Source organism: Triturus cristatus, chromosome 10 (genome assembly GCF_964204655.1).
Source record: "Triturus cristatus chromosome 10, aTriCri1.1, whole genome shotgun sequence".
Lineage (NCBI taxonomy): Eukaryota > Metazoa > Chordata > Amphibia > Caudata > Salamandridae > Triturus > Triturus cristatus.
The window spans coordinates 152,503,818-152,519,203 of NC_140593.1; the positions used below are offsets into that span (position 1 = coordinate 152,503,818).

The window sequence follows — 15,386 nt, forward strand, 5'->3', positions numbered from 1 at the left end:
CTCTTCCATCTCACTCACTGTCCCACTCTGGCATGTCTCTTCCATCTCACTCTCTGTCCCACTCTCAAATGTCTCCTCCATCTCACCTACTTTCCCACTCACGTGTCTCTCATCTCACCCACTGTCCCACTCTCACGACATCCATCTCACTCACTGTCCCACTCTCACGACTTCCATCTCACTCACTGTCCCACTCTCACGACTTCCATCTCACTCACTCTCCCACTCTCACATCCTCTTCCCCTCTCACCTCTGTCTGATATTAGGCCTCTGGCTCCTGTCTCACCTCCTGTTCCCCATCTAACCTCGTGCACCAATCTAATCTGAGTCTTTCCCAGCTACCCGTCTTCCATCTTATTCTTACCTCCTGCCCCTCTCACCTCCTGTCCCACTCTCACCTGTGGCTAATTTCTTATCTATTGACCTCTCTCCCCTCCCCAGGTCTGCCACTCACCATGGAAGGCTTTGCCTCTGTGTACTACAGTGAACCATTGGTCATGGGCTTCCTCGCCAACGTCATCAGCGCCTTCCTGGTGGCCCTACAGAACTTCTTTTCCTTCCACACCAAAGTGAACGCTGAAGGTGTGGAGAACATCCTGGCAGGTGAGTGTTGCAGACACAGATCACACAAAGGGTTATAGGTGGCGCTGGGATAACATGCATAAAACACTTGGAGGGAGGGGGTACACACTCGTACACACAGACACACACACGTACGTGTTGCTCAATTCCTGTGTTATCTCTTGCAGGGGTCCATCTCATCCTGATTGGAGGACTGACACAACTCATTGCAGGCTTCCTGTGCTTCCGGAAGTACGATCACCTTGGGAGCACCGCCTTTGTGGCATTTGCCGCCCTCTGGAGCAGCTACGGGGCTACACGTGTCGTCCTGGGAGCGTATCCCACCATCCACAACAGCACACAAGCCCTGAACATTTCTAATAGCCAGACCATCATGGCCGCCTCCCCTCTTCCGCTCAGCGAGAGCGCAGTAGCAGGGCTGGTGGCATACACCGCCGTCGCCTTCATCCTGTCCTTCTGCTCGGCCACCGTTAACTACGTCATGCCTTTTGTGTTTGGCGCCATCACCCTCACGCTGGTCTTCGAGGCGGTGGGGCTCTTTGGACAGTGGGCGCTGGTGGTCTCGGGGACCCTGGAGCTGCTCATTGTGTTGTTTGGGTTCTATGGCGCCACTGCCCTGCTCCTGAAGGGCCTGACCCAGAGGAATGTCCTTCCAGGCTTCGGGAACCCCATGTTCAGCGTCCTGCTTCTGGGCTCGGCCAACAGCACCTCTTCCAGTGGCATCGGGGAGGAGACCAAGAAGAACTCCAAGTACGCGGAGCCCATGGCTTTGGGACACATCGCTGACGCGGTGGCCTCGCTCATCTTTGCCTTTTATTGCTTTGGGTACATGAAGACCTTCTACATTGGCGCCATCTGGGTCAGCATCAATACGCTGTCCCAGCTCTGCGCCAGCTACTACAGTTACTTGAGAGAAGACGTCTACCACACCACCAAGCTTGGACTCCACAGCCTGTTCTGGTTGCTGATGTCCTGGGAAGAGTTCATCCTCACGGTGCTCCTCTCAGGGGACAATGTGGACAAGATCCGAGCGGGCATGGTGGGGGGCTGGTTCTTTCTGGTCGCCGCTTGCATCCTCTGCATGATGTCCCTCAACAGAGACCTCCTGGAGGTGCTGCAGAATTCATGCTTCCTCCTCCTCACTGTCTCCACCATCCAACAGATTCCACTCCAGGGATCCCATATCTTCTTCGGAGTGGTCTGCAGCATTTACACAGCCACCTCCCTCTACGCCACTTTTGCCAGCCTCATTAACTCCATCGCTGACAAGTCGTTGATCTCTACTGGACCCCAAGTGATGTCATCGGCTAAGCTCCAGGACTTGCTGCTGTGCCTGAAGCGCGTCACCAGCAGGTCTAAGGAGGGCCAGGAGGTCAGCACTACCAGATGCCAGCTCCCTGATGCCCTCTTCTTCATCTGCAATGGCTTGGCCTCACTCTCTGCCATCCAGGGGTCCCTCGATGACCCTACCAGAGCCCACCTCTCCATCCCTTGGGTGCTGATCCCTGGCGCTCTCTTCCAGTTGTACGTCTGCAGGATCGTGGTCCAGAGAGGTCGAAGATTTGGGTCGGTCCTACCATTCTGTTATGCTGCTGTATGGGCCACATGGGCGTGGCTACGACTTGCAGGTAACTTGTGATCTCTTAATCTTCTTTACAATGTGCAAAATGTTTGCCAAAAAGTCCTAGGGATCCAGTGTCATGAAGCTTCTGTGTGGTTTAGATTCTAAGGCATACCAGTAGGGGCAGTGGGGGTGATGTATATTTTTGGTTATTAGTTTTATTTGGAGTAGCCATGCATGCAGGTAGTTTCTTGATGATGTCACATGCAGTTCTTTTTCTGACTGGGGGCCCTTGTAAGCAGTGACCTGTAGAAGTACCGGCTAGGGATCATATGTGATGGCTGCCAGGTGGAGGGCAAAGGGTGGAAGAGGAGTGCAGCTGGTGGCCGCTAGGAGGGGACTAATGACTTATGGAACCATTGATGGATCTGGATAAACTATTGTTGATAATCCATTTGTGGGAAGAACCAATAGTTATTATCACTTTTGTTCAAATAACTGCTCATTTCTTGTACCCGGGGGCATATTTACCAGAATTAAATTATCCCTTGTCTTCTGACACATGCGAGAAAACAACTTAAACTGGGATTAGGTGTTTCGAGAAGTGTGGTTCACCAAATCAGGGCGCACCTGTTCAGGATGAGGTGGAATATACAGTTTTACATATCATCAGAAGCCAATATCTAGCACCATGATTGGCTGTTAGATAAGTGAGGTGTTGGACAGTATATGGTCCTCCTCCATCCCTTGTCTCTGCTCCTAGCCATCTCTTGCCTTTGAAGGAAGAGCTCCTTCCTATGTTCTGTTTCATCCATGACTAACCCTCTGCTCCTCCTTCTCTTCCCTCTCCAGGTCCCCTGCTGAATATCCACGTCGCCAGTTATGGTGCATTCACTGTTGGTGCCGTCACCTTCCTGGTCATCAATGTCTTCCTGATGTCCTTGGGTAAGTCTCTCCGGATACCGATGTCAAGTCATCCCTCTGTTGAATACTTGAGGCCCAGGTGCCCTGACAGACAGCAGCTGCTTCCGGCTGTAGTGGGCTCGGGCCGGTGTCTGTCACTCGATGGTCCATATGCACCATAGGTCCATAGTTCTGGGGCATCGTAGTGTCCTCATCTAAAGACTTGAGCAACTGTGACCCCCACTGACCTATGAAATATGTAATTTCCGACATCTGACGCCATCCTGTTCTGCTTGTTCCACAGTCGCCTATGCCAACGTGGTGCTGGTGCTGCTCGCCCTGCTGATGGAGGCGGTGATGGTCTGTTTCCTGCTCTTCACCTTGGAATGCCTGCCCCTCGCGCTCGAGAGTAAGTGGACATCTTCCACTGTGGGTTCCTCTTCTGTGTTAATGCATGTCAGTGATCTCCAAAGGGTTAATTCATGATAAACAGGCAATTCCTATCAAGTGCCATCCCGAGTCCACCTGTAATGTGTTGAGGGCTAAAGGGAAGTGGTCTGTAGAAAGGACTGGAGTGTGCCTGACAAGCCTGGCTCGAATGGAGTCAGTTACAACCCTGACATGTGTCTGGTTCTCTGCCAGACCTCCACATTTCTTAGTTTTTTTTCATCTGTCTGTCCACTTCTGCCTTAACATCTCCTTGTTATAATACGAAGAGTTGGGGTGAGCCCCATAACCCTAGGAACCAGGGCAATTAAGTATAAACCAAGACAGGGGTTCATGTACCAGTTTAAATGCATTACCACACTTAATTTCATACAGACCGAAGTAGAGTGAAAAATTAATCTCTGTTTTATGTTTATATTTTATTGTCTTGGGTGGCATTTACCTTTTTTAAATCCCTCCTGAAGGAACCCCTGTCTTGGTTTAACATCAACGTGATCAGCACACGCCTCTTTTTTTGTTGATAATATTAAACTTAAAGTCTAATTTTCCCGTCTTTGTGTGTTTTTTCAGTCACAGTATTGTCCGTCTTCAGTGTCGTCTTTAACATGCACCTCTTAGGTACAACACGGGAAGACGATCTCTGCCTCGAATTGACTGGCATCTGGGGAGTTCCTAACCAAGGCCAAGCATCGGCAAACAAATCTACGAAGAGCTCAATACTCTTCCTGTCAGAACTCGAACACTTAAATCTGAGGGCAGTTAACGGCCGATTTAAAGAAGACAACCCTCCAGCACCAACGTATCATTCATCTAAAGCATCAACGACAATTGACTTCACCTTCACTACATTAGCCATGTTCAATAAAATTGTATCATTCAGTATAGGTAATAACACTTTCAGCGACCATATGCCACAAGAGATGGTACTTCACTCTACAGCAATATTGCACCAGGAGGCCGAAACATCAATCATCTCAGTGGGAATGACAAACCTTCACCGCATTAGGTGCAACCCAACAAATATAGAACATGTAACTGTTCAGGCTAAAGACGTGCTGAAGGAAGCTCAAGACAACTTAGCCCACCCATTGGAAATATGGGAGACTTTCACCGTCTCACTCGGAAAAAGATTCCCTGTAAACAAAAGTCCAAGGACACATATAAATGTCCCTCCTAACTGGGAAAACATCAGTCCAAACTCAAAAAAACTTAAAACAACAATAAACTCCACATTAAGACAACTACGGAGACGACCAGATAATCAACATCTGCGACAGTCGCTACGAGAAACCAAAGCCCTCCTAAAAAAGAGAAGATGGCTAAGACGCACAACAAAGAACAACGATTTTTGGGCCAAATTGATTCATGATGCCAAACAAAAAAATAGCGCTAAATTTTGGCAATCAATAAATAAACTGCAACAACCGCAACACTGTGGAATTAATTCTAATATTTCCGAAGAGGCCTGGGCAAACTTTCTTTTTAATCATTTCAACAAAAACGATGAATTAACAAGCCACCTTAAACCTAAAGCTTCTGGGAGCTGCATCAAGATTAAAAACCAATTATTCCCCTACAGCCAGCACCCATCTGATAACCTTAAAGGGACAGGGCCAAACCAAAGTATTGAGCTATCCATAGATCTCATTGCAGAACTACCAACAAACGGAGAGAACACGGCCCAAAAAACCAAACTGATAATGAATCAAATAGCAAAGGGCCGATCATCAGGAGCCCCGGGCCCTAACGGCATCCCACCAATATTGTTCAAAAGCGACCCGGTCTTCTGGAGCAAGGCACTGGAACCCATCTTCCAATACGCAGCAATAAACTTCACAACTCCAGATTCATGGAAAGGCTCAATCATAAGCCCAATCTATAAGCAAGGGGCAAGGACAGACCCAAAAAATTACCGTTTAATTACCCTGATTGACATAGAGGCTAAATATTTTGCCGGGCTCCTCTTAAAAGAATTATCTACTTGGGATGAAGATAATAAGATAATTCCCCTGACACAAACTGGCTTTCGAAAAGGTCAAGGAACTATAACCAATATAATGGCATTGACCCTGCTCATGGATGCTGCTAAACAGGGAAAATACCCACTTTTCCTATGTTTTATAGACTTCACCGCCGCATTCGACCACGTCGACCGTACCAAACTATGGCGAAAACTTGATAATTGGGGAATTCCTTCCAACTTACTCTCCCAACTAAGGAACCTGCACACCAACACATGGGTTAGGATAAAGCTTACAGATGGTGGTAAAATATCGAGAAAAATTCCTACCTCAAAAGTCCTTAAACAGGGATGTGTTTTAGCGCCCATGCTATTCAACTTATTTCTCGCAGATCTACCAGAGAAACTGAGTAGCAGCGCAGGCCACGCACCAAAACTTGGGAATGTCCACTTACCTTGCCTGCTATATGCAGACGACCTGGTTTTGATAAGCAGAACTCCAGTTGGCCTACAACACCTACTGAACGCCACTTTAAAATTCTCGCAGGACAACGCATTAAAAATAAACTATAACAAAACAAAAACCATGGCGGTTAATTACCACAAGAGGAAACAGTACAGTTGGTTCCTAGAAGGACATCGCCTGGATCAAGGTGTTAACTACAAATACCTAGGGGTCATATTGGACCAAAATAACTCGGCAAAACCACAACTAGAAGCTGTGCGGAGAAAGGGGGTAACAACATAATTAACAATTAAACCCCTAAAGAAGCACCTACCAGATCTGTCATTTGACCCCCTGCTTAAAATCATACAAGCAAAACTCCAGCCAACTATCTACTACGGGAGTGAAACGCTGAAGGGAAAAGACGCCACAACCCTCGAAAACATAATATCAAAGGCATACCGCGCAATTTTCCACCTCCCTAGAACGGCCTCCCCCGCCCAAATTCGATTGGAATTCGGACTCCAAAAACAGACCTTGGAACGCATGGGAGCCTACGTGAAATGCTGGCATAAAATTAAACTTGATGTCAAGGGAAGCCTGAATGAGCTACTCTGGACAGAACTCTCCCTCTCAAGGAAAACCCCGGCAAAAGTATACCTTCAGGAAGCAATAAAACAACTGGGGCTAACAGAACTGTGGGAAGTCCAGAGCAATCATCAAATTTTTAAAAAAACAGTCACAAAGGTATCTCGTACCCTATCTGCACTAGAAGACAAAAATACCCTAGCTAAAAGATCGCATGGCTGGATGGTCTTAAACACTTACAACAACCTAACACCTCAACCATACTTGAAAGTGGGTTTGAAAACTTTTGTAAAGGAAAAATTCCTCAGACTAAGATTGGGGGCAGGCCCTTTTAATCAATTCTTGCCTCCCTGGGAGAAAAAGGACGAAAACGATCAATGCCGGCTATGTAGTAGCGGTACAGAAGACGCAATTCACATTATATGCATTTGTAAAAAGCTAAAAGACATCAGGAGTACCCTACTAAAACCCGTTTTTAAACAACATGGAGCCAGAACATGCAGACAAGCACTAATGTTGTGCTTTAACCCCGCCTGGGTTCAGCTAAATTGTAGGTTAATTAAATTTCTTGATATTACCGCAAAGAGACTAAAAGAAATCCGGACTGAATTGCCGAAAGACCAAGCTTAGATGAAATCCTGACCAAATCACCTCCAGCTATAGTTGCTATAACTACAGCTAACTTTCGCAAAATTGTGTTAATTATTTTATTGATTGTGATAAAAATGTTTTTACTGTACATAGCGATTTTAGTACGAAATGAGTGGAATTTTACCTCTGTATATGTAAAGGTTTTAATTAATCATGCATAATAAATAAACAAAAAAAAAAAAAACCAAAAAAAAAAAACAAACAAACAGTGTCGTCTGTATCTACGGAGCGGCGGCATCTCTTGGAAACTGCGTTTTCAGCAAGGATCTAATTCCCATGGGACCACCTCTCTTCAAGGTACAGTGATAAGTACATGCAATATGTTACGATTACTATTCTTAAATTAACACTCAGTTCCGATAAATGTGTCTCTCAAATAACCAGTCCATCTTAGTCCTCTAACTTTGGGATGTGCATGTGCTGCTCAAGGACAGCTGTAGGTGGCGCTGTCTCACCCCTTCTCTGCTCTTTGCACTTTTAGGAAACGAAGTCAGAGGAGAAAGTTGAGGCGTCGGACTCCTGCGTGTGCCCCGATTCCTATCGCACCAGCAGTCTAAGGACCATCGCTGCCCTGCTGGACCAGGGTGGGGTGTGCGGGGTCCCCACAGACACTGTCTACGCTCTGGCGGCCTCCTGCAAACACCCCGAGGCCATCCAGAAGATTTACACCATCAAGGTGAGCACCGAGGAGTAAACTTCCGGCGGAATTTACCCGAGGACGAGACAGATGCTCTGTCATTCAAGAATAAGGGACACCTTTTACTAGAACAGTTAGAAGTCACCCTGTGGGCGGAGACATTGTCATGGAAACGTCAGGGTAAAACCATTCTGCAGGGGTGTGATTACCGTGGTGATACCAGCCTGGAGTATGTACAGTTGGATATATTGACATGGAAATTACAGGGTAAAACCATTCTGCAGGTGAGGGTTTTCATGGTAATATATGCCTAGAAAGTTCCAACTCCAAAACTTTAAAAAAAAGGAAAGCAGCCAGGTTAAAGGGTAGCTTGTCATACTTTGGGGGAGAGTGCGAGATGGGGGTGATAAGGGAAGTGTGAGCTCCAGTCCACACATAGTCTCAGGAGAGAACCCTGCTTTAGGGGCAGAAGATCCCAGCGAGATGCTATCACGTGCACAAGAAAGATACTAATGCCCCAGACTACACAGTGAGTCTGCATTCTCAGACTGTGCAGATTCCATTGCATTGAACTCTGTGGCCAGTGACTGTCTGCTATAGGACATTAGAAAGAGAGTAACAAAGAACAAGGGAACCCTGTGTGTCAAGAGGGACCGAGGGTAATAGTGTATTGCAAGAGACATAGGTCCCTACCAAACAACATAAGTGTATAAACACAGAACTATAATTAGAGCTGTGTGGTTCTTCCAAATGGAAAGGATTGTATTTATTTAAACATGCAGTAAAAAGGAACAATAACATTGTAGTCCAGTAGGTAATGTGACGGGTATGGAAATCAACAGATTTCCAGACCTCAGGAATTTACATCAATATATGAGATTAATGATACATATTTAGAACAGTCACAATGCCAAAAGACAACTCGTGTTCAACATAAATCATCATACATCAGGAGTCACGGTGTAAGTGTCATTAGAAGGCAATACAGGCTTTTAACTTGTACAATCTGTTGGCTAGCACTAGAGACATTTAGTTTATTTACAGAGGTTGTGTGACTGGGTCTAAGGTCACTTAGATATCACGTGATCCTGCACATAATCTCTGACGGTCCTGCCCTCCCCCTTCTCTCTCTAAACCATTCATTACTTCCCTCTCTTCCATCCTCTGCAGGACCGACCCCTGGAGAAGCCCATCTGTATCTGCATCTCCCACCTGGACCAGCTGCGGGCCGTGAGACCCCCGTTCAGCCCCCTGTTGTGGGACTTCATGGGGAGCGTCTACCCTGGGGGTATCAGCTGCATTGTCCAGAAGGGGGAGTGGCTGAAGAGGATGGGTACGTGTGACCTCTTCTGCATGGGCTGTTTCTTTGTCAAAGAAGGGTGGGCTGGGGAGGCTAGAGGGGTGAGGGCTCCAAATGCCAGAAATTGTGCCTGGGGAAATTCAGGGGTGTGCTCACTTCATGTATATGCTGCTTGTCTAGATCATGCTTTATTCACCCCCCCCCCATGTGCACCGACCCCCATCTCTTGGAGGAATTTCTTCACCCCCCCCCCCCAATGTCTATAGACCACCATCTCATGTAGCTATTGTATGTACAGAACAGGGTCTATTCACCCCTTAATGTCTACAGATCCCCCATCTCAGGTCCTATTTTATGTACATATCAGAGTTCATTCAGCCCCCCCCTGATATATGCATACCCCATTTCATGCAGATATTACCTGCACATGGACCCCCTGATGTCTACAGACCCCCATCTCATGCAGACATTGCATGTACATTTACCCTCCTGATGTTTACAGATCCCCATCTCATATAGCTATTGCATGTGCATATCAGGGTCCCGTGACCCCCATTCGCTGTAGAGGTCCCTATCACATGGAGCTATTGCATATACATATCAGGGCGCAGTCCCCCCTTTAATGTGTAGCGACCTCAATCTCATGCAGGTATTACATGCACATTCACCCCTAAAGCACACAGACCCCCCATCTCATGTACCCATTGCATGTACATGTTACATATATTACGTATATATGTGTGTGTGTGATGTATGTGTACATGTGTGTAAAACAGATGAAGAAATATATGAGATTCGCACAATTCCTGACTAAAACATTAATTAAACCCCGCAGCAATGACAAAACAAAGAAAGGTTGCGTTTGGTATACTATGGCTGTATAAGAAAAAATGTTTAGTGTGTTGAGTTCGTGTACTTTTCAGTTGTAAAATAGTCCCTCGCGCAGACAGAATGATATATCAAACAGCCATAAAATTATGTGAGACAGAAATACTTTTCTGGCTGATGTCATTTTTAAAGAATGTTTAACATTATGTATTGCAGACATCTGGCCTCTCAAGATATAAAACAAATGTGTGCATGCCTTTCATAGTTTTTTAATCAGCCGCAGTGCATGCAGGTAACAGCGGTGGGGCGGTGGGGCCGCGTTATGGGGGATATCGAGGGACCATGCAGAGGGAAAATTATTTATTTATTTAATTTTCCCTCTGCATAGTCCCTTAGAAACCCCCCCAACTCGGCCCCACCACTGTATCCTGCACGGACCGTGGCTGTTTGAAATGCTTTAGTAGAACTTCTTTCATACTTAATGGACAATGCGTGCCCACTGCACAATTAGAGCAATCACGTCTTCAAGGGCCTTCATCAACTCTTGATGTTCAGAGACTAGACCATTCAAACATCTGCTCAGGTTAAGCACAACCAAATGAAGGCGCCACTGTACAACAACTCTGTTCATGATGCTGAGAAAATAAATACAGTCAAACTCAAATGCTCTATCACTCACACCTGACTTGTTGCTGATTCATTTTGTATGTTCTCCTTCTGTAGGAGTTGGACCAGCTTATGACATTGTGGGCACCAAAGACTCCATCATGATCCGAGTGCCGGACCACACTATCTCTGCCCACCTGACCGACATGACCGGCCCTCTGGCCATCACTTCTGCCAATCCCAGTGGGGAGTGTGACAGCACCCACCATGACATGGTCATCTCGTGAGTACTCATTCAGAACAGGGGCTGAAATCAGGAAAAGGTTGTGATTGGGCCTTCTGCGTAAGAGATGGTGCCTGGGGTTTGAGAGTTACTAGATGGCTGCTAGGAGCTGAGGGCAGGGGCAAGGATTGTGGAAGGGCATGAGCTGAAGATTCTGAAAGGTGAATGGAAGAGTGTTGGAGTATTGATGGGCGGTGAGCTATTTTGAATGAGTTTAGGCTTTTTTAAACATATGACTAGACTGGTGCTACTGAAAGGTGAAAGGAGGGAAAAGGGTGTTGATGATATCTCACGCATATGTTTTAGGGTATTTGAGATGCTTGGCATAAGCCTATATGTGGGTGCATTAAACACAGGTGTGTTTAACTAGTTGAGCTTGAGTTCAGGTAGATGTTTGCCTTCCTCCGGCTTTCCCTTAATCCCCAGCACCTGAGCCTTTGTCGATTATTTCTTTAAATGAGTGATTTTGTATTTCCGCTTTGTGTTTCAGGCGTCTACGGCACAAGCTGGAGGGGGTGCTGTGTGATGGGGACTCCTACGAGATGGTGGGCTCCACGGTGGTGAACTGTCTGAGGATAGACGAAGGTGGGTCTTGACCAATGCTTTTTTCTGTTTCATCTCTATCCCCTGCTATTCCCAAACTAGATCACTTGCATCCTTGGATATGAAAAGGGGGCTCTGCACCCCCACCCCTTCCCACCCGCCAAACGCCTGCCATGACATTTGGGAAAAAACTGTCCGGATCCAGTGGATTCCTGGTGTCCAAGGCATACAGACTTACAAAGCCCAGAATGAATGGACAGTTGAAGCATTAAAGGGGCTAAGATGAATGCGTAACAAAAAGATTCACTTTATTAAGCCCCTGAGGAAAACTCCAAGCGCGTGTTCTAAGTTTGCAGGGAGGCCCCCGGAGGTTTCTTACCTCTGCCAAATCCTGACCCCTACTTTAAACTTTACAAGCATTTCTCTTTATCATTAGTCTGCACTATTGGTGTACCATCTTGCATAATTTGTTTCACAAAATTTTGCTAAAATTACATGAACGGTGTGAAATTCAGTTCGCCTTTATCTTGCATGAAATTTTCATGGTAGTATATACCGCAGATTAAAAAGTCATGTTAGATACTGGCAGAAGACTTAATCAGCGAAAAATGTCTTTTACGGAGGCATTTTTATGCTCAAAACCATCTCTAGTAAAGAAGAAATGATGCAAATTGCATACTGCAAATTCATCAAATTTAGTAATAGTGCTTACAAATTCACTCAGACTTAGCACATGGACCCAGAACCTCCCTCAGTAAGACACTATTCCCCAAGGCGGGATCTTTTATTTTTTCCCCAAACCCATTGTTTTTTCTCAGGGACTATTCCAACCCGCCCAAGTTACCCAATGCCTGAAGGTCCTTACCTCTAGTCCCATCTGTAAATAGAGACCTCAGAATCACAGATTCTGACATGCAGATTGACAAAATATTGACCATGCACAAATATACACAAATGTCTATTTAAAGAGCACTAGACCTGTTAAAAATTCCTAATTCCAGTGAGACTCACTCCATAATTATTGAAGTACAGATTTAACTTACTATTCCATCTCCTGTCTGAATTTATTGGCCAAGTGCTTGATAGTGAGTTTACTGTGGGTCGACATTTTTGCAGGGGGATTGTTGTTTGTGGTAAATATTTTGGCAGTGAAAGATTTCGAGTCTGTATTTTAGCAGTTTATTGTTTCCATGATATCCCACCCTGCCCCAGTCATTCAATGTCTCCTTGAGGGCGCAGACCCCATGCTTTCTCCAGTCAGTATATGCCATGTGAGAGGGCGGTTCCCTCCTGGACTCCATCACCCATTGGATGCTGAGGAGCCAATCCCTACTGTGCTCATTATACTTGTCTCTTCCCTTCCCTCTGCTGCTCACAGACCTCATAACTCTCTAAGCCCTCTCAATCTCATGCTGTTGTGTTTCTTCCTTTCCAGGGATCCTGAGCATCGTGAGGGAGGGCTGCGTCCCCACCAGCCACATCATGCAGACGTTCGAGAGGGTGAAGATCGCGCAGGTGTGAGGCTACCATTTGCTACGACAAGTCTACTGACCACAGCAGCATCCGCACAAGACCTGAGCCAGCTGCCATTTGAACTTTATTAACCAGAAATAGAAGTATCACAATCTGAGGCCGGATATCCGCGTCGAGCCTGAGCTGAAGGGAAGACATTGCCAGAACAGACTTACAGACGGCAGTGGAGTCGGACATTCTTACAGACAGCTCACAATACTTTTTATCAGAATGCTTCAGTTTGATTGATTTGCAGATATTTTCTACCCTTCACACTCCAACAGGGCATTGACCTGAAAGTCAGCGCTTGGTGATGTGTACAGCGACAGATCCTCGATTCCACGCCCCTCAGGATGCAGGGGCACAGATCTAATGTATATATACTGTTGCATTCTGTTTGTGTTCTTTGCTTGTACATTATATTTAAGGTTCCCGGTTTTATGGTATTTATTTTTTGACCATTTCCATCTGTATTTATCCGTATTTATTTTTGGGACATTCTATCTGTATTTATCCAAATGTATTTTGTGTTTTACGTGTAAATGAAGTTATAAAACTGTGCATTTCCATATCTATTTAAATGATAGACGCACAATCATACTTTGATGTCCGTCATGTTTTAGCTATTTAAGCTGCCAAATATTACATACCAATACATCCACTGATAAATACTAGCATTATACCATAAATGTATTTTTTTACCCTCTGCCCTAAAGGAATTTTAATTTATAGCTGATACCGATGTTGTTGAAAAATTCTATTTATTTTGTTACTCTTAGGATGTCTGGTCCTGTCAGACCTCTCACCAGGTTCGTGTGACAGAATACTGTCAGATCCAGACATCCCATATTGTTGCAACCAGAACTATTGGCTTCACTGGATGGTGCCGGCCACCCAATCGAGAGGAGCTTCAAGGATCACTGATAGAAGGTTTTGAGTTTTAGGGACCTGCACATAGTATTTAACTTATTTAATATATTGGAGTTTGTATTTATTGAAATAAAATTGCCCTTAAAAAGAAACTGTCTTTCCTCTTTGCTGTCAGGGGTACACTTTACCATGAATCCTCCTGTGATGCAGCTGTGAAAGAAAGGTGTCATGTATGTGTGAGTGTGCAATAATTGTGCAAAATTCAGTGGTATAAAACCCATATTTACCATGAAGTTTGGGAAATATTTCATAGTTTTCATTGAAATATGGGTTTTATCATCATAATCACAGCCCCAAAAAGCACTCTGCAGCAGAGCTTTACCATTGTCTGGGCTACTAGAATTAGGCTCAAGGGAGAACAAAAATATGTGTCATGGCTATCAAAACTAAGGAAATAAAAGGCAAATTATGTAGCACATTCTCTGAAAATATTATTTTTATCCATTTGAGGTAGAAACAATATGTTGTGTTGAAATCCGCAAATTATGTGTTAAATGTGATAAATTACGCAGTAAACGCTGCAGCCACAGAATCACATAAATCTAAAACCCTTCACCGTTGCCCATTATATTGTAAGAGTTATTATTAATGAAAGGGAAACAACCCCTAAACATTCTAATTCCAATCAGTGCCCATTAAGAGAACAGGTTTTTGCCAGCTAATTACCCCATAGAAAACATCAAAACTAAAGAAAACATAACAGGTGACTTGTAATATGTTCCATTACTGACATATATAGATTTGCTGTATTGCCACCTCGGAGTTCTGGCGACATTTATAAACCACTCAGCCTTTGGACACGTGGTTTAAGGAGTGACATCAAAATATTGCAATAGCAATGCTGGGTATGTTATGTACAGCATCTAGGTTTAGCAGAAAAGCACCACGATGGTCAACATAAAGAGAAAAAATTACTAATAGCTTAGACTTTTACTGACTAATGCAAAATACAGCAAACATGATATGCACACGATACTCCGCTGAACGCATCTATACTGATTTCTCCATGTAAAACGTACGTTGAATTTACTAATCAGACCTTGTCACACAAGAATATGAGAATAATTTAAGTGGATGCAGTACCGACCTTTTACCCATTAATCCCTATAAAACTCTTCTCACCCTAATTAACAATCTCACCAATACATGTCTTCATTTCTGTGGATGCATTTCGCTATAAGTCATCCTCCAACGTTCCATATGCACTTGAACAGGGAAACAATATAACTCGAGTGACACTTGAAACTTCCTGTCTTAGCTCCGCCCTCTGACAGGTGTTTCACCTCTGCTGACCATGTCTCGTCCGAGCCATACCCCACCCTGCCTCGGGCCACATCCCTTCGAAACAGTGGACAACTCATTTAGACTGTAGCCCCCCAGACTTCCTATTGTGGGGCTCATCACCTCATAATGGTAACTTCCTGGAATTCATTTCCTCCTCCTTGACCAGCCTCCTTTGCTGCAATCCACAACATTTGGACTGAACACAGCCATTGCGTTGATCTGCTCCATGCCATTGACTGAGCACATCTGAAAGCATCGAAGCAACAGGCTCAATAATTCAATAGCTTCAACACTGGAGCAGTCAAAGAGGAGCTTAACACGCTTTA

General features: G+C 45.0%; 1 protein-coding gene across 1 annotated transcript; it reads left to right on the forward strand.

Annotated features, from left to right (window-relative positions):
* The first annotated feature begins 455 nt into the window (after positions 1-455).
* Positions 456-12,855, forward strand: LOC146789088 (uncharacterized). Its single transcript, XM_085629990.1, has 11 exons — positions 456-603; positions 750-2,210; positions 2,996-3,088; positions 3,351-3,455; positions 4,064-4,082; positions 7,344-7,434; positions 7,619-7,813; positions 8,945-9,107; positions 10,626-10,791; positions 11,282-11,376; positions 12,770-12,855. The coding sequence occupies exons 1-11, from the start codon at positions 456-458 to the stop codon at positions 12,853-12,855; spliced, it is 2,622 nt and encodes an 873-aa protein (XP_085486116.1).
* The last annotated feature ends 2,531 nt before the right edge of the window (positions 12,856-15,386 follow it).

Bases quoted from the DNA above. Each gene is read 5' to 3' on its own strand.
- LOC146789088 (XM_085629990.1), top strand. From the start codon at position 456: ATGGAAGGCTTTGCCTCTGTGTACTACAGTGAACCATTGGTCATGGGC. The intron at 3,089-3,350 runs GTAAGTCTCTCC...CTTGTTCCACAG, and splicing joins TGTCTTCCTGATGTCCTTGG to TCGCCTATGCCAACGTGGTG. The intron at 11,377-12,769 runs GTGGGTCTTGAC...CTTCCTTTCCAG, and splicing joins CTGTCTGAGGATAGACGAAG to GGATCCTGAGCATCGTGAGG.